This window comes from Acyrthosiphon pisum, chromosome A1 (assembly GCF_005508785.2).
Source record: "Acyrthosiphon pisum isolate AL4f chromosome A1, pea_aphid_22Mar2018_4r6ur, whole genome shotgun sequence".
Lineage (NCBI taxonomy): Eukaryota > Metazoa > Arthropoda > Insecta > Hemiptera > Aphididae > Acyrthosiphon > Acyrthosiphon pisum.
Window position 1 is genome coordinate 150,326,314 of NC_042494.1, and position 22,759 is coordinate 150,349,072.

The following is a 22,759-nucleotide window of genomic DNA, read 5'->3' on the forward strand; positions in this document are numbered from 1 at the left end:
ATTTTTCATCTGCCTTTGAAACAATATACTAGGAGCCTTCTATTAAATTTTCAAGCTTTTTTATCCAACAAATAAAATTTTATTGATATTTTTAGAAAAAAAACTAAAAAAAAATGAAAACTGACAATGTCCGTAAAGAGCTCAAAATAAGTCAAAATATTTTGAAAATTTTATCGTGTATAGAAAATGGAAATGTAAACATTCAGTCAAAATTTCATGCATCCACGGTCATTTTTTTTAAAGTTACACCAAAAACCAAAATCGATTTTCTCGAAAACAGATTTTGCGTAAAAATTCCCGTTTTTCCTTAATTTTTCTTTTGTTTTTCCCGGCGCTTTTGAAAACTACTGGGAAATTTAAATTTTGACCTCCCCAATGCACCAACGATATTCACTTTCTGATCGAACAAGATACTGAAGTTGAAAATCGTAGCATTATTTCGACTACTTATCGTGTACACAGACACAAAAAAAATAAAAAAATAAAAAAATAAAAAAATAAAAAAAAATAAAAAAATAAAAAAACACACATCATTGTGAAATCCAATACATTCATCGTTCCACTCAGAATCTAAAATATATATAACTTTTTAAAAGATGTTTTCAATTTATTTTTTTGCTATAAAAAATTCCTTTTTTAAGTATCTTTCGTTATTATTAAAGAAATTCGAGTTTGTTAAGTGTGAAACAAGTTTTCTTAAAGATATTACTATGTAGTACGCATCTTAAAAATTTTAAATTTAGTAAGATGTTATGAAAACTTTTTTAAAAGAACTTGGTTTAAAGAAAAATAAGAATTGTTTAAAGAGTGAATATGCACCTGTTTCCTCTTTATGAAATACATTTTGTTGTTCATCATTATAATATTTGGACTCGTAAAATCCATAACATTTTATTAATATAAAAAGTGCCTATTGTAGATTTTCATAGTGGAAGCTAGAAGTTACTATTTTAAATTTTTAATATGATAATCATCAATTCAAATATTATTGTTACATCGTTTGGCAAACGCCAGATATGATATATAGTATATACATATTATGATTTATTCAAATACACACTGGATAGTATATTATTATAATATTATTATATGTGTATAGAAATTATTATGTACATTGTCCGAAGGTTTTTGAAAACAGCGGCATCCCGGAGATACAGTGTTACCTCCTTTACAATGGAACGTGCAAATGCCACACTGTCTCAATCTCCGTGGTGAGGGGGGCCGTCACACAGTAACCGACCGAGTGACCGACCCATGACGACAACGATCACGACGACTGCCGAGATAACGTTTTTTTATAGAATAAAATCATATTATTATATTCGCTAATCGCGGTTCACCGTTCGCGTCGCACTTGAATACTCGACGCAGTTAATTGTTGCCATTAGTCCCAGTGACACGTTTCCACGTCGTCTTCGTCGTCACCGTCGCCCCGTCTGTTGAATACGCCGCTGAAAAAAAACATTCGAAACGCGTCACAGATCATCGAGAAAAAAATTCTGATTATAAAAACGATTGCCCGCGACATCGGTTTGGACCACCGTGTCGATACGCAATTTCCCACTCGCGCGCCTCTTTCGATCTACCCCTCCACCTACGTAAGGCAACGTCCCTCGCACTTTAGACTTTTCCCGGAGAAGACACTACCCGGTAGTCCGTAATGGCCAAAAAGACGTACGATCTGCTGTTCAAGTTGTTGCTGATCGGCGATTCGGGCGTGGGCAAGACGTGCATTCTGTTCAGGTTCTCGGACGACGCGTTCACCACGACGTTCATCTCTACTATTGGTGAGTGGGCGATGTCTGCGTCGTCAGTGTTGAATTAAGTTTGTTTGTCTGGTCAGGCCCCGTGGTCTTTCGGTCTCGCCAATCTCCTCTGACAATTGGGTCCATTGTCCTGACACATGACACTCAGTAGTCGGTGGGACGTTGTACGTGTGTACTATATCATAGACACACTGGAGACAATGACGACCTTCAGATCTGATGCATAGTCTGTGTGAGCCCGAGGATGAAAGTTATGGGCCTGTTTTGGGGAACGATTATTAATAATCATAATTGGTGTGGTGGTGTTGGACAGGTGTTGTCTCCGATTGTTTGATTAAAATTCTCTCAAATTTGTGGAGGTATCTTGTATTAATTTTATTTCTATATGCAGTAATTATTATTTATTAATTAGTGTAAAATAGATAGTAGAGGTACCTTTGTAATCAAAACAAACAATATAATTGCCTACATGAGCTTTAACATTTTTGCATATTTTGCAGTTAATAGATAGATAATATTATGTCAATTGCAATATAAAGTAGGTATATCCGTGTATATCAGTGGTATTTTATAAATCATCTTTGTTTGATTGAGGTCATTTGCTATTAATTTATGCGATAACAGTGATGTAATGAATTAAAAGAATTTTTTTTAATCATTGATTAATATTTATAGTCTGTTTGTAAAATTGTAAAAGAATCAATTTATTAAACTGTTAGTATACCTACTATTTCATGCTTTGATAGATTAGAATAATAAAACTAATAAATATTAAATTAGGTGCAATTACATGCTATAATATATGTTATTGTTTACAGTTAAAAGTATAAATAGTTGTAGTTAGATGAGAAGTCTCTTAAAAAATATATTTATGACCCAATCACTAATTTTGATTATTATTCAAGAATTTTTATTTGAAAATGCCTATCATTTAACTAGGTATTATGCTGGTTGCCATGTTTACTACTCGGTAGGCGGAGCATTACAATTTAGTTTTTAAATTAGCAATTTCCTAATCATTTAAAGTTGGAGAAATGGTAAAATTATTTACCTCTTAATGGGTTGTTGTTCATGTGTTTAAACCTAAATTAAATGATAGTAACTACTAACTACTTATTGTACTACTCTTACAGAACTGTATGCACTAACATGACAATAATAATTTTCACTTATCTTTAAGGATTTTAATCAAACAAATACAAGACATTTAATATCCTTATTATGTAATGAAGAAGTTACTAATATTGCCTACCTAGGTACTCTCATTTCTATTTTCTAATTGAACAAACCATATCATGTTTTTTCTGAAATAGTAAATTGTAAAAGATACCAAGTTTGGTAAGTTGGTAACCTAATAATAAAAGCTAAAATAAATTTAATACATTGTTGTTTAAGTATTTCTATAGTTCTGATGTATGATTTTGTATTCATTTTATACCTATAATATTCATCATCCATAGTAGGTATACTAATGTAATATTCATAAGCATGCACCGAGCATCCTAGTAGAATAAATAAAAATATTTATTACATTTTATAAAAGTTCAATGACCCATCATATCAAAACATTAATTAATTTAGGTAGCTCCCTGCAGTTTCTAGTCAACTATTTAATCTATATCAGAAATCAATAATTATTTCAAAGGAAAAACTTACTAAGGATCTATCATCATAGTTAGGATACACAGACAACAATTTTCTAGTACCTATATTAAGAAAAAAATAAGGAAATATTACTATGGATAATATGTTTTTATAACATACCTACCTATATTAATGAGGCATCTACTAAAATTAGGTATTACTGATCAAAATGTAACAAAACAATTACCTAGGTACAGGTACTTTGATATTAAGTTAAAGAAAATTCATCATTTTTATTACTTTACTCATCCAACCGAGCATCCAACTGTCTGCATTTTGTTTTAATTTGAAATTAAATAAATCTATTATATTTCAGAGTTTGCAATCTAAATGTATCAATTAAACCTATTTATTTCAATTTCATGTAGATAAGCATTATTAATGATTAAATTCACTTACAACATCATAATGTACCTACATAATTTAAAATCTAAAAGAACATCATAAATTATAATACATACCTTATAGGTAATATGATAATATACATTTCCAAGGAACAAATATAATTAATTAATATAGATGCCTGTAAGTATGTGATACACTAAATAATAGACGGTGGATAGAATTAATAATTAGAATTATGATGTTTTAAATCAGGTACCTAGACTTAAGAATAAATCATCTGGAGTACGAATTCTGTTTAGCATAATATTTTGACTATATTTTGTTTGGTAGGTTTCTACATAGAATGTTAGATTTATAGATAAATGAATTATGAGCATTTCAAAATTGCCATTTAGGTAGATCAATAATTTCCATAGGAGTTTTTAAAATTATTAGCATCAAGATCATTGAATATAAGGATCTAATCTCATATCTTCATCTAAATAGTTCTAGTATTTCAATACAAATTTTTTTAATAAGATCATTAAATTCCATATCCGTTGGAATACCATTATTATTTTTTTAGGTTTTTAATAAAATTAAAAAATTATTTTGGATCATGTGAAAAATGGAATTCTCTATATTATTCACGCAGGTGGGATGTAGAATTTAGTGTAGCTAATTTACATATAGCACATTATCTAAAAACTTTATTATAATCTTACCTATTTAGAATTCATTTTTTCGTTCAAATAATTTGTGGTTATTACCTATTGATTTTTTTTCACTAACTGTTTAGTTAATTACGAGGTACCTAATACTATTTGGGGAAAGTTTTTGAACAATTTTAAATTTGGGAATAAATGTATTTATAGCACCATTTAATAGTTCATAAATGGTATCAACAAAGGTTAGATAAACCAAAAATGATAAAGTGACATTTAAGTGATCACAAATAATAATATATCACCTAGGAATTCAGTTGAGAAAAATATAATTTTGTTTTTGAAGACTTATTACAATTAAAAATTTGAGACCAGTTATTTGAAAAAATGGGTGAATTAAATCTGTTTTGACCTCGGCGGAAAATTATTTTCATTTAAATTAAGGTCTATACTATTTTTGAAATTATAGGATAGAAATAAATCAAGATTGATATGATGTTGATAAGATTCTAGTAATATCTTATAACATGTCAGTTTTACTATCTAGTTTTTTGACTATCCATTTGAGTTTGCATACATGAAATCACATGCTATTATTAAAACAAATTATCAGTGCAATAATTTTAAATATATTCTAGTGGGATGTAACATGAATGAATTTTTATTCTAATATTATTTATAATTGGACTTTATTTGGATTTTAATTTGTATTATTCGTAATTACTCACAGCTCAGATTTGTCAAAGGAAGAGAGCATCAGTGCATCACATAGGTATATCAGTAGTAAATCAAGTCTCGGTTAAAATAAAATTATCAAAATTACTTATACTAGTCATATTTAATTGAACATTTAATAATTGAGTTTTTATCAATTTTTATAAGAAAATACTATCAATAAAACTCATGTAATAATTACTTCATTGTCAGAATCCGACACACAATAGCAATAAGCCACCAACATTATTTTTAACATGGACAGATATCACTTGTTAATTATGAATAATTAAATGAATTACTTTATTTTTATTATCAGTAATACTGTGTACCTACTATCCAAAACATTATTACCAAATACATATCAAAATTTAATTTAATATGTTTTTAATTTGGTATTTGACAACAAAAATTTAAAAATAGTAATCATTTATCACAATAAATTAAAAAATATGTATGTTAACAGTAAAGTAACATAAAGCTTTTCCAATGCATGGTACATGGTGCCTAATATTATAGAGTAAAAGCATATTAGTTCATAAATGATTTGAAAATTTGGACAAAGGAATTTTTGCGATTGTATTCTATAACTTTTAATCCATAAACAAAAATGTTACGTACCTACATCAGTTTAAAGATACCAAAAAAATGTATAAATCATTACATGCATTGTGTTTGAACAATTTTTGCAGATGTTACAATAGTTAAAGAATTTATTTTCTTCCATATCCTATGTTATGTATTCAGTCTAGTATTGAAGGATTGTGGCACGTTCATTGCCCTCTCATTCAGATACCACACATACTTATCTCTAATCTTTGTTCAGTTGTGTGTCCATAATATCCGGTACATAAATGAGTATACTACATGAAAAAATGTTCTAAAAGAAATGTACCAATTTATCCATGATGATTAAAACAAAATACAAAAACTATAAAATTTATATAGTTATTAAAACTCCCATCTTCTATCAAAATCGTGTCACCCATAAACCCTATACATGCCACTGTTAGGTAAGAGGTAAGAATACTTAATCCAAATGTAGTAGGTTTACCATTCAGCCTATATTTTTCTAATTGTGAATTATAATTATACAATATATTAATGACTCAGTTAATAATAATAGTTGTTTATCTCTAAAATCAGAAATCACTTATTAATGACTAATCTACAAGAGTGTGGTTATGTTGCTTCAAGTGTAAGAGCCAAGAGGCAAATATAATAAACCAATGTGTAAATTGATCCAATTAATTTTTATTTTACAACATTTTGTTTTAAGAGGACGCTACCCATACATTTGTTGTCTCCGTCTTACACACGCACGACATGGCAAATTGTCGTTCACAAGTTTCAATAGTGTGCTGTTAGTTTTGATACTAGAGTGAATTGACCTATTTTAAAACTTTTGGGTAAGAACATTATCTGTGCTTAAGCGTTGCCGATTTTCAAATTTTTATTTCCAAGCAAGATATGGTATGTGAAGGATCAAAAAATTTTTAAATGTTCATAATCTCGCTTGAAATTCAAAATGTCGAATAAAAGCCTACGGTTTATGCACAGATAATGTTATTGTCTAGAAAATTAATGATAGGTCAAATCCCTCTAATATCAATACTAACAGCTCACTATTGAAACTAGTGAACGAAAATTTGCTATGTCGTATGTGTGTAAGACGGAAACAACAAATCCATGGGTAGCATCCTCTTAAATATTAAAACTGGTAGGTACATTTTGAAGTGATTATAAAATATCACTATAATACTCTTTAACTTATTGGAAACATGTAAAGATATTTAGCTCTTGATGCATTTCTCTTAAAAACTGAAACAATTTTAGTCTTAGTAGTGTTAAAAAATAGTATATAGATACCTACTAATATTTATACTGTTTTGGTTATTAATTGCTACAATTTATTTTAGGTATTGACTTCAAAATCAAAACAGTAGAACTTCAAGGGAAAAAAATAAAACTTCAAATTTGGTGAGGATGGAATTTAAATATTAAATGTTATTTACAATTAATTATGTAGTAGTTTTACTTTTCTTTTGTCTGGTTTTATTATGCAACAAATAGTTTAATGATATTTTACTTAGAAGGTCATAAATATAGTAAACAAGTTTTTGTGTTGTTATATGTTATATTATATTGTTGTTATTATTTCAATACTATTAACATTCTTATTAAAAATATAATTATTATATCTTTATTATTGCATACCAGTTTTAAATATTTCTAAAGTAAAGCTTAATTTTAATTGTTGGATTTGTATTAAGAAAAAACTTAAATTTTGTATATTAATATGCAATGCATTTTGTATTTTAGGGATACAGCAGGACAGGAGCGTTTCCATACCATAACAACATCCTATTATAGAGGAGCTATGGGAATTATGTTAGTATATGATATCACAAATGAAAAAAGTTTTGAAAATATAGTGAAATGGCTACGAAACATTAATGAGGTATATATGCATTTATTATTATTCATTATTTGTTTATACACAATTACATTATTTAAGTTGTTGATATAAATTTTAAATGATCGTTTATTTCAAATAAAAATAAAAGGTTGTTGATATATAGATTATATATATTTTGATATTCATGTTCTATACACACTTTTACCATGTTGGCTAGTGTTCAGAAATCAGTATGATAGTACCTATCTGATAAACAGTAAATGTTTGGGGGTCTAATCGCTGTATCGGATGGGTTGAATCAGAATTCAATGGCATAAATCATTTTTGTTACCCCAAAAAGGTGATGAAAGACACAAAAAAAACACATAATTGTAAAATCAGTCAATACATTCATCGCTTCACTCAGAATTTAAAATAAAGTAAAAAATAAATTATCTTGCTCATTAGTAAAATTCAAATAGTTATATCCAGTTAAGTTTTTTTTTTTCATTATATTTTATTTTAAACAAATTTTTAGTTTATATATTTAATTTAAATGTGTTTATAAATTTTAGAAGAATTATTAAGTAAGAAACTTAGGTTTCTGCTTTAAAAATAAATTTTATTATATTTTTCAATTAATTCTCAACTGATTAATAGACTTGAGCTTAAACAAATATTTAATATTATCTATTCACTCTATGTTCAATACTATTTAATTATTTAATTTATAGTAATTGGTTTTTTCTTTTCAGCATGCTAACGAAGATGTAGAAAAAATGATTTTAGGGAACAAATGTGATATGGATGATAAACGTGTTGTTGGTAAATCACGAGGTGAAGGTATTGCTCGCGAACATAACATATCATTTTTGGAAACATCTGCAAAAGCAAATATAAACATCGAAAAAGCATTTACTGACCTCACATTATCAATATTGAACAAGACGCCTGGACGTGAACCTACCGATGTACCTGAAAAGATTAATATCGATAGGAAATCTGACAGATTGTCTAATCGCTGTTGTTGAATAGTCAAATATTTAATACAGACAATTTTAAATGGATACTATTATTATTGACAGAATTTGTGAAACACCAAGAGATAAACATTTTGCTAAGCTCAGATACAAATATACGTTCAATTGTATATTATCATATTGTGTACTTTAAAACATTTTTATTTTGCAATACCTATTAACAAATTATATATTATTTTTTTATTAAAACGCTTAGCAAAATGGTTTTCTGTGAAGCTGTTCCTTATCATACAAATAAATGTAAATATTTATGTTACCATTATTAATAATAATTGTTTGAATAAAAACGAGATAATCATGACATCATCATACTTATCTAATATAATAAAGCAGTTGATGTTAGTGGCTTGAACCACAAACATTTTTATTGGTTGTCCTCGGTGGAAGTTATTTATTATTATTACTTTTATTTTGTACAAAATTTCATAAAATCCTATTTATTAATTTAACCATAATACTGAGTGAGCTAATTCTTGTAGGGTTGTAATAAAATGTAAGATTTTTGCTTATAAGCTCAAAGTGTTCATAAACGGCTGTAAAAAAAAATTGTCTAATAAAATTTACTAATAAAATATAAATATTTTTATACAAATATTATTTTATAAAGTAATTTCAACTGGCCTAACACTGTTATTTTGTATTCATTTTGGCTTTTAGTATTATTATTTTTTTATTTGTATTTTATCACCTTTTTTTTTGTTGTTAATTTATTATTCATTAAAAAAAATAGTAAAGGAAATATTCAAATATGCGTTTAAAACCATTTATTTACCTGGTTTTTTTTTAACTTCTTGTTACTTTATAATTAATACTAATTGACACATTTGTGCTAAATTATTTTATGTTGCTTAATGCCTATTGTGGCATGTGGGTTTTTTAACGAGATACGTAAAAATATCAATAATAATATATTATTATTATATTGAGTTAATTTCATAATAAATATTTTTAATACACTTAGATAAAACTGATAACTGATTTTCAATTATTTCAAACCAGGCATATAAAAATGATTTATATATACATTTAAACTTAATCTAAAACTGATATTGCATAAAATTTGAATTTGTTCTTAAAAGAATAAGGTAGGTACATATAATATGAAGAAACAAAATATGAACAATTGCAATATAAGTGTATAACACTCAATCGAGCCTAATTATTTTCACGGTTTTTAATTTACAAAATTATTATACTAATAAACATTTTGATAAAGTCTAATTTCTTCAACCATGGTAATAATTGGGGTTAATTAACAGTAGCCATCGGGTTAACTGTATACAAAACATATAACATAGTAAATAATATCTACATGGTTTTCTTTATTTAAAACAAAAATTAAAAAAGATAAGTTACTATATTTTCATCTAGATACTCTATAAATTACCTTCCAATGCCTACATCAAAAATGGATTAATAGTGTAAATAATTTATTTATATTGTTTGTGGTAGATATTAGGAGCCTCTAACCTTTATTCTAAAGGCGGTACTTCTGAATTGTCTACGAAATCTTTAAGTTTTTCGTTTCCCACTATCTTCATGCTTGTTGATGAATTGGTTATATTCCAAAATTCCACTGGCTTTTGGCTATTAAATACTTCATCCGTTAATTTAGATTTACTAAAAAAGTTAAACACATTTTTATTAAAACACTATAAGAATATAATATTATATCCAATGCAAGATGTACTTTTCTAATTCAAATGATAACTACTTAAAAAAATACCATTTGTACTAATCACATTAATGTACCATGCTGTACAATGTACAGTATTAATTATAGGTACCTTAGGTAAACTACAATATTATTGTTTAGTTGAAACCTCGATCAATGATATACTAGAGTACCTATATTCTAAAGTATATCTTTATTCTTTAATCGAGGTCAAAACCCCAATGGGAAAAGAAAACAGAGATAAATCATAGGTACCAAAAAATTCGAGATAGGTATGGAGTTATATTGTCCTAATGGTAATTATTTCAAGGGGATTTTAATTGAGTTGGAGATTACGAAAAATTCGACATAATAAGAATTTATTGAATACGAAAGGAAAAATGGGCCAACTCCCAATTTGCGATCTTCCGCCGTTTTGTGTACAACACATCAACCTAATACTATAATATTATATAAATATGACTGTATGAGCATTGAGTATACCTAGTAATGGCTAGTGTGCGGTACTGCGGTCTACTAATATTTTGTATTTTTGTGTTTTATTTTAATAGATAGGGTACATCATTGATAGGTATTATCATATTATTTATTAGTATTTTTAGCTATTTAAACCAATTCATTTTATTTTAGTACTTCCTGGGGGCCATATAAAACTAAAGAATTTAGATAGGTAGGTACCACATCGGGGGGGAGGTTTTTGAGGGGGCTTAGTCCCTACCCCTTCCTTTTTTAGTTTTGTAGATTCGAAGCACCCTGCTCACATTTTATATCAATAATGTTAGCCCCCCTGAAATTTTAATGGATTTACTACTATATGTTACTACCTACTTACAGTTACCTACATACAGATTGATAGATACTATTGCTAATAATGAAAAGCTATTATTCTACTTTACTTTTCATTGCGAAAATCATTGTCCTTGGCGCTTTGTGTTTTAACCGGACAGATTATTTGTTTAACCTGTAGTAAAATAATATAATACATATTATACACAATAAAAAAATAAACACATTATACCTAGATAGGTACACGATATTTTTTTTATCCATTATACGATGATAATTTACTTTAGGCATAGTTATTTCCAATAGTTTTGAACCAATCAACCGTTTCGCATTGGATTCGTCCACTCTTACTTCTTCGTCCAACGCTAATTGTAATATCTTTTTTCGAACCGTGACCCTCACGTACGTTGGTTGAACATCCAAGTCCAATTCGCTAGTGTCCATGAACCTAAATTGAAATGTTTAAGCGTTAAATGTTACCATGTAGCGCGACTGTCTTAACAGTAAAACAATAGCTATCGTTATCTCGCAGAGTACCTATTTAAATGTTTTTGGAAGTATATTTTTTACACAATTTAAAGTCATTGAAAACCACATTTTTAAGAAAAAAAACATTATTTTTTATTATGGATAATAATCATTATTGTTTTTAAAGTTTCAGACTTTGAGCGGAGCAATGAATGTATTGATTTTACAATGATTTTATTTATATTTTATTTGTCGTGTAAACGATATGTAGTAGAAATAATGCTTCAAATTTCAACTAAAGTATCATGTTCTAAAAATTCTAAGTAAGTTTCAAAAACGCCGGAAAAACCAAAAAAAAATTAAGGGAAACATGAATTTTTACGTAAAATCGGTTTTCGACAAAATCGATATTGGTTTTTGGTTTAACTCTAAAACAAATGCCCGTAGGTTTAAAAGCTTGAAAATTTTAAATTTTTTGCAAGACTTCATATATTATTGCAATGATAGTTGATAAATATTTTTAAAAAATAGTCACCATTTTTTTTATAAGCATTTAAAGTTCGAATTTTTACAAAAGCCGTAAAAATCACAAAATGTGCAAATTATTTCGAGTTAGAAATTCATAAAAATTTTACTTTTTAAATTCAAGATTTTAAAATTTATTACTAGATTTCTCATAAATTTGTCTACCATTATCAAAAAAAAAAATCTCTACCCGTGGAAAGTCAAATAATTAAATTTTTATGAACATTGGAATTTTTATATTAAGTATAGATATTCACTCGATTTATCTCATATATAGGTAGCGACGATTTACTTATTTTGTTATAATTAAAAAACGAATAACCGCAGACACTTGAAATTTAAATCATATAGGTATTTATTTTATCAATTCCTATCCATGATAAAATTTTCAAAATATTTTAACTCGTTTCTTGTTGTTCAATCTTCAATTTTTTTAGTTTTTTTTCTATAAATGACAATACAATTTTATTCGTTTCAAAAACTCAAAAAGCTTGGAAATTAAATACAGCTCCTGATACCTACATAGTCTTTCCAAAGCTTCATCCATTATCGAAAACGACAAAAACTAAACTTTCGGTGCAGGGGTGACAAAAAATAAAAAAAATATTTAGGCAATAATTTTTTTATAAGCATGTTTATAAAATAAAATGCATTTAAAGTTAGATTTTTGACAACATTTATCAAATTGAATGTTTAAAAATTGTAGTTAAAAATGTATAAAATGTTCAAGCTGTATAGCTAAAAGGATATATAATTTAAAACAATGTTCCACCTAAGTATTCGGTTACCTCTGTAACCGAAAAATCTAAAAATATACATAAACATAGTTTTTTTTTATAATTGTTTTAAGTTCAATTTTGGACAAAACTACACATTAAAAGCCCAATAATAACGATTTTAGTTATTTTTTGTAATTGTATTATATAAATTCAACTTACTGGCTACTGTATTAATAATAAGTAGGTAATAAGGTAATAACAATATAAATATAATATACAATATCCTAGACTGACAAACCGTCTCCATTCAGAATCGTTTTTCGTATACAATGATAGTACCTATATTTATATTTATATTTATTGAATTCAAATTTAATACCATCCATTATCGTAACCCATCTGTAACCTACTGTACAGCAAAGTACCATTCACATTTTTTAGTGATTTTTTTTTTAATACCTACTATCATAGGTTTTATGTATTTTTAATTTAATATTCTAAAATACAATACTTTTCAAAGAATTTCAATATATATAGATATAGGTAAAAATCGTATTTCAAACGAGTACCTAAATACCTACCCAATCAATTATAGTAGGTATAATACTATAAATAGACGTCTATATATAAAAATCTCAGCTTATTAGTGTTCCTATAATAGTATTGGCTATAATTGGCTAATAAGACTTCACTATTTAATAACTAAATCATTTTAAATGCGTTTGCAATAAAAACGTAAATTTAACATTGATTTACTTATACACATGAACGGTGAGCACGTATCTGTTGTCTTCATTCTCCAATTTATACGGAACTTTAGCTTGATTTAAATTATACGGACGGCCGTCTTCGGCGAACAATTTTGGAGTCCACTTTTCTTGTTTGGGCGTTTTTTTCTCTTCATCTTGCTTTCGCTGAGCTCGTCTGCTATGAAACGCCATCTCAACGCGACACTCCGGAGTGTTTTCACTAGGTTGATTCCAAAAACTAAAAGTTTCGGCCATTTTATATAATAGGTACACGTTACAAGTTTATACGACATAAATTAAACGATAAAAGTCATAATACAATACCAATTATTAAAGCAATTTTTTTCTGGGGGGGGGGGGGAGGAGATGAACATTTTTTTTCTCGACAAGAGGATGTGATACCTGCATGGCTGTATAGGTTGTCTCCGTCTTACGAGTTATCAGTATTTTAAGATGTACAAATAATTTACAATTTTATAATACTCATGACTCACTTTAAAAATTATATATAATAAAAAGCCCAGGAGGTAGATAATAATCTTACCTTTAGATTTTATAAGTGGTCAATAGTCAATTCACTCTAATTTTTAAACTTATGGAGCAATACGTGTTCTGCTGAGCGTACAATTTGCTATGTTACGCACTTGTATGACGGAGGCCACACATGCGGGTTTCAAGTCCTTTTGCTTATGTTTAAAATTTTTACATCGAGTATCTGACAACCCAACTGCTGACAAGATTTTTACGTCGCATTTATTTTATAGGTACATTGCCATTATTACTCAGACTTCTCTCGAAAAGTTGTGTATAGGAGACAGGAGTTGTCACCCCAGTACCTCACATAATCATATACCTAAGTATAGGTATATACAATGTGTAAATGCACAGCCACATCCGACACCCATCCAGAATATAAAATAAATTCCAATATAAAATAAGAAACGATGAGTCATTATAGATATTAAATAAGTACTGTTAGTGTTGGATTAAACCATACGAGAAATAAATAAATTATAGACATGAGTACAGCGATATAGGCATATAACGCTAAATAAATTTAAAAAGAAAATAACTGCCAGTGGATGACACTACGAACTAAAATAGTAGGTACTATTAATTGTTATAATTTATAATAATCAATCTTAGGCACATTAATTTTGTAAATGACGAATTTTTTTAATACACGTCTTATGTTTATGATTATAATTTTTGAGTGACAATGAATTATAAGATATGTAAAAAAATCAATTGAATCTGTATGTTAGTTGAGGCACTCCTAACTCCTATACGGTATAATACCTATGATAGTTATACACTTATACCTATAACCTATAATATATAATATATTATTTAATCTACTTTATTCATAAATTTTCTAATGACTTAATACACTTGTATATCATTTATATTTTAAAGACTACAGTATAGCCAGTAGGTAAGTAGAAGGTACTCATTATCATTATTTTTTTTTTACATACTCTTCGTCTGTTTCTTCATAATTCTTTTCGTACGTTTCTAAAGTTTCCTCAGTAATGTTTATAGATTTTGATGTCTTTTTTTGTTCTATTCTGAAATCTATAGTGATAAAATTAAGTCAAAATATTCTAACACAGTAGGTACTTAGCTGGCTAGGTCATTAAATATATTAAATATACACATTATAGGTACGTAAGTATTTTTATATATTTTTTTCAAATAGGTATTTACTTTCATAGGTTTTTTGTTGGGCAATAATTTTGCGTGTAACATTTGATAACTGCTGTTTGGCGACTAATTTATCAAATGAAGTCACTTCAATTCCGTCGAGTACGTCAATTTGTGGTAAAGTTCCAATAACATACTCGCGGTATCCATCAAAATCTGTACAAGGATTTCCAGTGAGATACCTAAACAAATTAAAACATATAGGACGCATAGCCGGCAGCCGCATGGGTACCTACTTAATGTCGTCTGTCAAGGGAAAATAATAATTGTACCTTTACGTAGGTGGCTAGGTACTACAGCAGAACGAGATTTCCCGTACACAGGATTTTAGTGAGTAGGTACCTACCTAAATATTACACCGAGTAAGTCTAACTCTTGAACTCTCAAGAGGCCACACCCGTATAGCATCAAATAGCTATGAATTCGAAAGCCGTCGCAATTTACGTAGGTAATTTATTTCATAACTTATATATCAAAATAACTAAGTTCCCATACAAATAATAAATTACTTACCAACAAAAAAAAACAGTTTATATGACTTTATATTGCAATAAGGAAGGTAATTAAAATGTTATTTCCGTTTATTGTATTCAGTGCTTGAATTGGAAAAAATTAGAAGGAGGCAAGGAGTTGGCATACATATTTATAATATTTTTAAAAATAAGCAATTCAAGCACGGCATAATATTATGTATACTGTTAATAATATTCATATCAACTTTTACACAGATATTAATTGTAAGTAAATTATAATGGAATCATTTTTGTTTGGAACTTTGGAAGGATTATTCCAAAAATAATTATTTAGATGCATGAGTAATGAGTATATACTATATTAAGATATATAGAAAAGGTTAGGGATGGCAAATCCGCGGTAGTTGAATTTAAATGACTTGATATAGGTAATATAATATTATAATATAATAGGTACCTATTATTATAGGTTAGGTACCTACTACCTACTAATGAAAATTTATGTACGAAAATGTAAACGTCCTCTGAATAGCATCAGGCATGTCACATTGTCACAGCCGCATGCGTTCTCTATCTTAAAAATAATGATCATCTTTGTTAGTTTAACATATAAGTGTTAAGTGAATAACCTCAAGACCAGAACATTTGTTCGTGCCTACTCCGAGTATCGACTAAAGTTCTAATGCTAAAGTACAATACAATCAGTGGCGGATCCAGAGGGGGAGGCAGGGCCTCGGCCCCCCTCCCAGACCTCTTCAACAGACAACAGACTCCTCTTTTTACTTACAGATATATTTTAAAATGTGTAATGTATTAGAAGTAATTTTCTAAGATCCCCTCCCCAAATTAAACCCTGGATCCGCCACTGAATACAATGTAGACATTAGACACAACAAAATACATAATATAAAGATATGGAAATTAATAATTATAGATTATATAATATATAGAATAGATACATTTTTACGTAACCACTAACCAATGTTAAAATAACTAATATAAAGACCTTTGTGTGTTAGAAAATTTCTAGTTATCGGTTGTGCCTTGTGCGAAGTTACAACTAATAAGACTTTACTTACAATGTTCGTAAATGTGTGTTGTATCTTAACGATCCAATACTATCAAGTTTTCCTATAAAATTCATGGTCAAATCTAATTTGTTTAAAGATTCACATCGGTCCAAGTTTTCTATTTTTTCAATACAATTCAATGCCAAGTTTAAATATTCTAATTTCTTTAATTTGTTCAAATTTTCTGAAATCAAACATATTATTATAAGTAGAAAGCATCTATATCCTAAAATCAATATGTGTATCAATGGTAGTATATATAAATTCCCTATATGATTTAAAGACAGACAAGAGTAATTTTCTGGGAAGTTCTTTAAATTAAATCAGTTACACTAGCTACTTATTTAAAACAAATCTTTTTTTTTTTTTTTTCTATATTTGTTCATTGTAACGACCTCAAGGTCTTTGACAATGCTTATCACAAGTGGGTAGTAGGGAGATCATGTGATCTATTTATCTATGTATATATCACTATATGCATGATACTACCCCCCTTCTCCAAGAGGAGACATGTGCGGTCTTCACTCCCAGTGGAGTGGGACCTAGTTGGAAACCGGATGACGCAATCGGACGACAGCACGGGAAAATGGTGACTGCGTAGAATCACACACATTTTTTTTGCACTTTGCTATGAATCGAACCGATGACTGTGTGAGTCGTAATCAATTGCGTGACCACTGCGCCACTCCGGCCCCAAAACAAATCTAAAAAATAATTTTGAATGCATTTTGATTAATATATTTAGGTTACAAGCACATAAACATGCTTATTTTTTTGGAATTACTTAACACAATTAATGGGTGTAAGCATGCCATCTAAATTAAAATTATTTTAAAAATAAAAAAATTGATGTACTGATGTTTAAATTTATATTATACAAGTAATATCAGTTAGGACGTAGAATAATATTTAATTAACTAGCAATCAGGTTTTCAAAATGTATTATTGTAAGTTGTATAAAATAAGAATTAATAAATGTCAGATGTCAGAGGATCCATAAAACTCGAATCGTATTAAAATTATTAAAATATTTTTGAAATTTATAATTCTAAAATAATTAATTCTTCAGTCACTAGTTATTAGTTGTTCAGTGTAATATGTTTTAATTATTCAAATAGATCTACTAAAAATTATTTTAAAAAGATAAAGGGTTTAGGCCCTTTATCTTCAGTTATTATAATATATCATAGGCATGGTACATATTTTTATAAGTCTATGACATGATACATTTTGTACAACATTCAATAAATTGCCTTTTATTAATAATGTATAAACTTATATTTAATGGTACATAATTTTGCAATGTATTTTTTTGCAGTTCCTAAACATATTATTTAGTTAATTTAACAATAACATTTAAATAGAAATAAAAATAATTTATTAATAATATTTTACTGTTAAAGAACACAACTGCATTTTCATGAATATATTATATTACACATACTATAAATATATAAAAATATATTTTAGAAAATAAATTATAGTTACAAAAACCACAAGCAAGAATAGTTATTTATACAATCTTGTAATTAACTATAACACTATTAAATAATTAACAGAAAGATAAATGTGTGGTACAATAATTATTGTTTTTGGAAATTAACAGTTAATTTGATTGAGGAGAATTGAACGAACAAACACAAAACATAATATTTCGCCTTGAAAAAAACAGATGTATAACGGGTGAGTTCTTTGTACCAAATGCTCGAAGTAGGTACTTGGGACTATTATTCATAACAGTTGGGTTATGCACATTCATATCATCCAACGAGAGATCTTCTAAAAGTTTTGAATAATCCCAGAGCATTATTTTACAATCATGAGAGCCAGTTGCTAAAATAGTACTGTCTCTACTAAAGGTAATTGTATAAATAGGTCCTTTATGTCCAGTAAGCATAGCAACTAAATGTCCATGTGCAATGTCCCATAGAAGTACATTGCAATCATTGCCAGCTGATGCTAAGACTCGTCCCTCGTTTGAAAAACACAACGTCAAAATTTCTCCTTTATGGCCAGTCATTAACCGTACTTGTTCTCCGGTAACACAGTCCCATAAACGTACAGTTCTGTCACTTGACCCAGTTGCTATATAATTTGAATTAGGGTGAAACTGACAACAATCTACATCTGAAAAATGACCACTGAACAACCTTAATGACTGATAATTATCTGTTGCCCATAGTCTCGCTGTGCGGTCTCTACTAGAAGTTGCAAAATAATAACCATGTAAACTGAACTTGACATCAAATACAGGATGATAACTTCCTTTGTATGCAACTACACATGACCATAATAGTAAACTCCAAAGTCTAATAGTACAATCTTCTGAACATGACAACAATAATGTTTTATCAGGACTAAATGACACTTGATATACAGGGCCGTAATGCCCAAGCAATGTACGAGTGGTTTCAGCTGACCTATCATCAAGTATCCTATGCATTACATCGTCAGATTCCAGATCTATATCCAACAGTTGATCAGCCGTTTTCATGGCACGTAGTTTTTGAGGTACTAGGCTCCACACACGTACTCGACTATTAGCCATTCCTACAGCCAACATTGTTGCATCATCACTAATTGTTGCACAATTCACAGCATTGGAACAATTTAATAATGTATAACAACATATAGAAGGTAATGTTTCATGGTTTAATGCCACTCGCTTAGCAGAATCTAAAACTGCTTGAACCTTAATTTTTTTATCAATCTGAAAAATAGAAATGTTTAAATATCAAGATTATTATTGCACGTTCCAAAATTGGTAAGGATTATATGAGATTCCATTAGTTTTATAATTTAAAATTTGGTTAGTACTATATGTAGAAATTAAGTAATTATACTTCTACGTTCTAATACAAAATAAATTACTGTAGTCATTTTGAAAATAAAAAATTAAGTTAATATTATTTATATTCATTGGATAGGTACATAACTCAAAATCATTGGTTGGGACGCTACTGGTTTTTTTGTTACGAGCTAACGCTACAGATATTCCCCTTCAAAAAGTAGCTCGCTATTGCTATTGCTAATTTTTTAAATTTAATGTGCTGCTTCTAACGCTATTGTTTATATACATTATTATGCTAATTTTTTTTTTTAATTTTCTTATTGAAAGTGGGTAGTTTGTAGCTTATACTGATTTGATACTTGGTCACTGGACGTTATTTAACTATGTGAGTTAATCGTGGATTAAAACTGTAAAATTCATTAATACACTCATCATTATAATAATATCAAATAATAAATAATAAATATATTAGTATCATAATATTTTAATCGCCAAATAGGTTGTAAGTAGCGACAAAATAATAATTTTTGCCAAGCTAACCATACATTTCCAGCATGCTATAGTATTTCACTACATTAGGTGTATTATAGCAACGCTAAGTTAATCACCATTTCCGACCACTATTCAAAAGTATTAAAACAACTCTAAAAATAAAATGTTAATTGCCTACAAATAAACAAAATTATTTCATTTAAGGTACACATTTTAACATCTTGGATACCAATAGCCAAGATTTTAAAAATATAAATGTGTTTCATTTAAAGTTTCAAACAAATCGTAACATTTAAAAAAAAATACTATGATTTCATATACATTTAGATTGAGTCTAGACCAGGGAATATACATTTTACAAATTTGTCATTTATATTATAATAATTTATATAATTACCTCTCTCAATTGTGGAAGTGGCATTCTATCTAATGGCGGAGCATTAGGATCAATTTTAGTTTTTTTAGATAGTAAAGGATTAGACTTTGATTTCTTTTTTTTTGGTTTTTCACTCTCTTGAGTTTCTTCTTCATCTTCATCTAAGTTAACTGTTGCTGCTGCAGTTTGCAAATCTGGTTCTTTCAATAATCCATAATACACTCTGGATTTATTGTCTTGTCGAGTTCCTTCTCCGATCATACCTCCTGCCACCGCATCAATTTGTTGTTTGTTTCTAGCTATTCCTTCATATACATCAAAGAACAAATTTTCTTGAACAATATCTAGTAAGACAGTTTGTTTTTTTTCTTTCAAATGCCGTTTTAAAAGAGACAGTGTATCCCTGGACATTCGAACAACAAATTCGTTTGATTTGTAATTACTTATCAATGCATTATCCTCTAATTCTTCTTTTTTTGTAATTATTGCCAAGTTTTGAATGTCAGCTTGATAGTAAGATTCTTGTCCGGGTCCAAACTTTTTCATAAACTTTAAAGCTTCAGCTTCATAACGATTACAAACAAGGTCCAAATACATGTGTACAAATACTGGGTATAAAACACAGCCCAACTCATGTTTGTATATATCTAATGATGTTTCGACAAATTTTGATAGAGTAATATAAGCATTCTCATACACTGACGGATCTCCTTGAGATTTAAATATATTTAATGCATTATTGACATCGTGTTCTGAAGTATTATATGCAGAATCTGTCAAATTTGCTTCTTTTTTCAAAGTTTCAGCAGTAGAATTTAAGTTATACTTTTTGAGAATTTTTAATGCAACACACAAACTAGTCTTTTTATCGTCCGGTTCTTTTTGGGCTTCATCGATCACTGGTTTGATATCTGGTTTATTATCTTCTTCCATTTTCTTAAACAATGTTATTAGTTTATAACAATTATTTTTTTATGTAATTATAATATTAAGTACATTCATAAAGTATAAAATCATAGAATAAAATTATTTTATGATAAAATAACTATTCAAGCACTTGATATTATATTTCTTGAAAGAAAATTTAAACGTATAATTATGATATTCAAGTCTTAAATTTAAACCACTTAAAAACTAATTATTAGTATAAATGTTGAGTTATAACGAAACTTGGTTTTAACTCCGGTCAATTTTATTTGAAGAATGGTTTAAATAAAAATGAGCTTAAAAATGTGTAAACAAAATATTTTTCATGATAAGGTTTTATACAGTGCTTACAACATAAGAACTAGAATATTCTTCACGGATTTCAGTGTAACCGTTATACATTTGAAATTATTATACAACACCATTGATTAAATATAGGATTTGTATTTATTTAATTAAGGATTTATAGATAGAAAAATTGTATTAATATTATCAAGGATTACTGAGATATTTATTTTTATTGATACATCCATTCCTAATAATATTGGTGAGAAAATACCGTCGACAATTATGCATTCATGTTTTGTTTCTTGTTTTGTTCTATCAATGATTTTCAGACTATAGAATCTGCCGACCGTCAGGGAAGTGGCTGTATAGTGTATGTAAACTGCGGCAAAATTAACCTTTTTCTAAAATTTGATATGTAAACTGCGGCAAAAAAAAAATTTACATTATACAATCTGCGACAAAACCGATAAGATACATTATACAAACTGCGGCAATTTATTTTATATATCTTTTATATACGATATAACTATTACTATATTATAGTACCTAAATCACATATACCTATACGTACCAATATGTACGTATATCATTTAATTAATTATGTGATGTTGCGTCTTGCGTAGAAATTGGTTAGGTAAATACAAATGTATTTTTAACATGAATATTACCTATAATATTATACTCAATAGAGTCTGTAAGAGACTCTTGTCTCTTAGAGTATTAGGCGTAAAAATAAAGAAAAAACCAATTTTTAAATTGAAAAATATTATTATTATTAAAAATTATTTTAAAAGATCGTATAGTGATCGTAAAATCAAAAAAATGATTTGTTATTATCTAAAAACAAAATGTTTGTATATACTTCTTCTGATTCCTGGTAAATCTTAGTAGCAACATATTTTTCGAATAAATATGTAAATATATATCCATATTTATAAACTAAAATTAAATGTATTAATAATTACCACATAGTAATTGAAAATACTAATATAGTCTTAATTCAATTTAATTAGAAATTATCAAACTTCAATTTTGAAAACAAAGAATCAATTTATTGTAGATAAAAACAAATCTAATTGTTCGTGTTTAGAGTTGACAAGTTCATAATGTTTTTCTAAGTCACTAGAACTCATTCCTCTTGGTAATTCATCTTCATCCAAGAGTA

At 28.1% G+C, this 22,759-nt stretch overlaps 3 protein-coding genes across 3 annotated transcripts in view; 1 reads left to right on the top strand and 2 right to left on the bottom strand.

Moving 5' to 3' along the window:
• The first annotated feature begins 1,303 nt into the window (after positions 1-1,303).
• On the top strand, positions 1,304-9,298 carry LOC100160609 (ras-related protein Rab-10). The gene is made up of 4 exons (XM_001951428.5): positions 1,304-1,787; positions 7,033-7,093; positions 7,436-7,574; positions 8,267-9,298. Exons 1-4 carry the CDS (start codon positions 1,661-1,663, stop codon positions 8,540-8,542), a joined length of 603 nt encoding a protein of 200 aa, XP_001951463.1. The 5' UTR covers positions 1,304-1,660; the 3' UTR covers positions 8,543-9,298.
• Positions 9,299-9,483: 185 nt separating this feature from the next.
• Positions 9,484-22,759, bottom strand: part of LOC100169514 (protein tilB) — a gene marked incomplete at its 5' end in the record, with an annotated part of 18,673 nt that continues 5,397 nt past the window's right edge. Inside the window, 7 exons of the mRNA XM_029486388.1 lie at positions 9,484-10,171; positions 11,123-11,187; positions 11,295-11,460; positions 13,481-13,711; positions 14,952-15,048; positions 15,181-15,359; positions 16,730-16,904. Coding sequence (XP_029342248.1) covers positions 10,024-10,171; positions 11,123-11,187; positions 11,295-11,460; positions 13,481-13,711; positions 14,952-15,048; positions 15,181-15,359; positions 16,730-16,904 — 1,061 coding nt within the window. The remainder of the gene's footprint in view (positions 10,172-11,122; positions 11,188-11,294; positions 11,461-13,480; positions 13,712-14,951; positions 15,049-15,180; positions 15,360-16,729; positions 16,905-22,759) is intronic.
• Positions 17,961-21,610, bottom strand: LOC100168070 (transcription initiation factor TFIID subunit 5). Its single transcript, XM_001948585.4, has 2 exons — positions 20,401-21,610; positions 17,961-19,430 (listed from the first exon to the last, which is right to left on the bottom strand). Exons 1-2 carry the CDS (start codon positions 21,310-21,312, stop codon positions 18,327-18,329), a joined length of 2,016 nt encoding a protein of 671 aa, XP_001948620.1. The 5' UTR covers positions 21,313-21,610; the 3' UTR covers positions 17,961-18,326.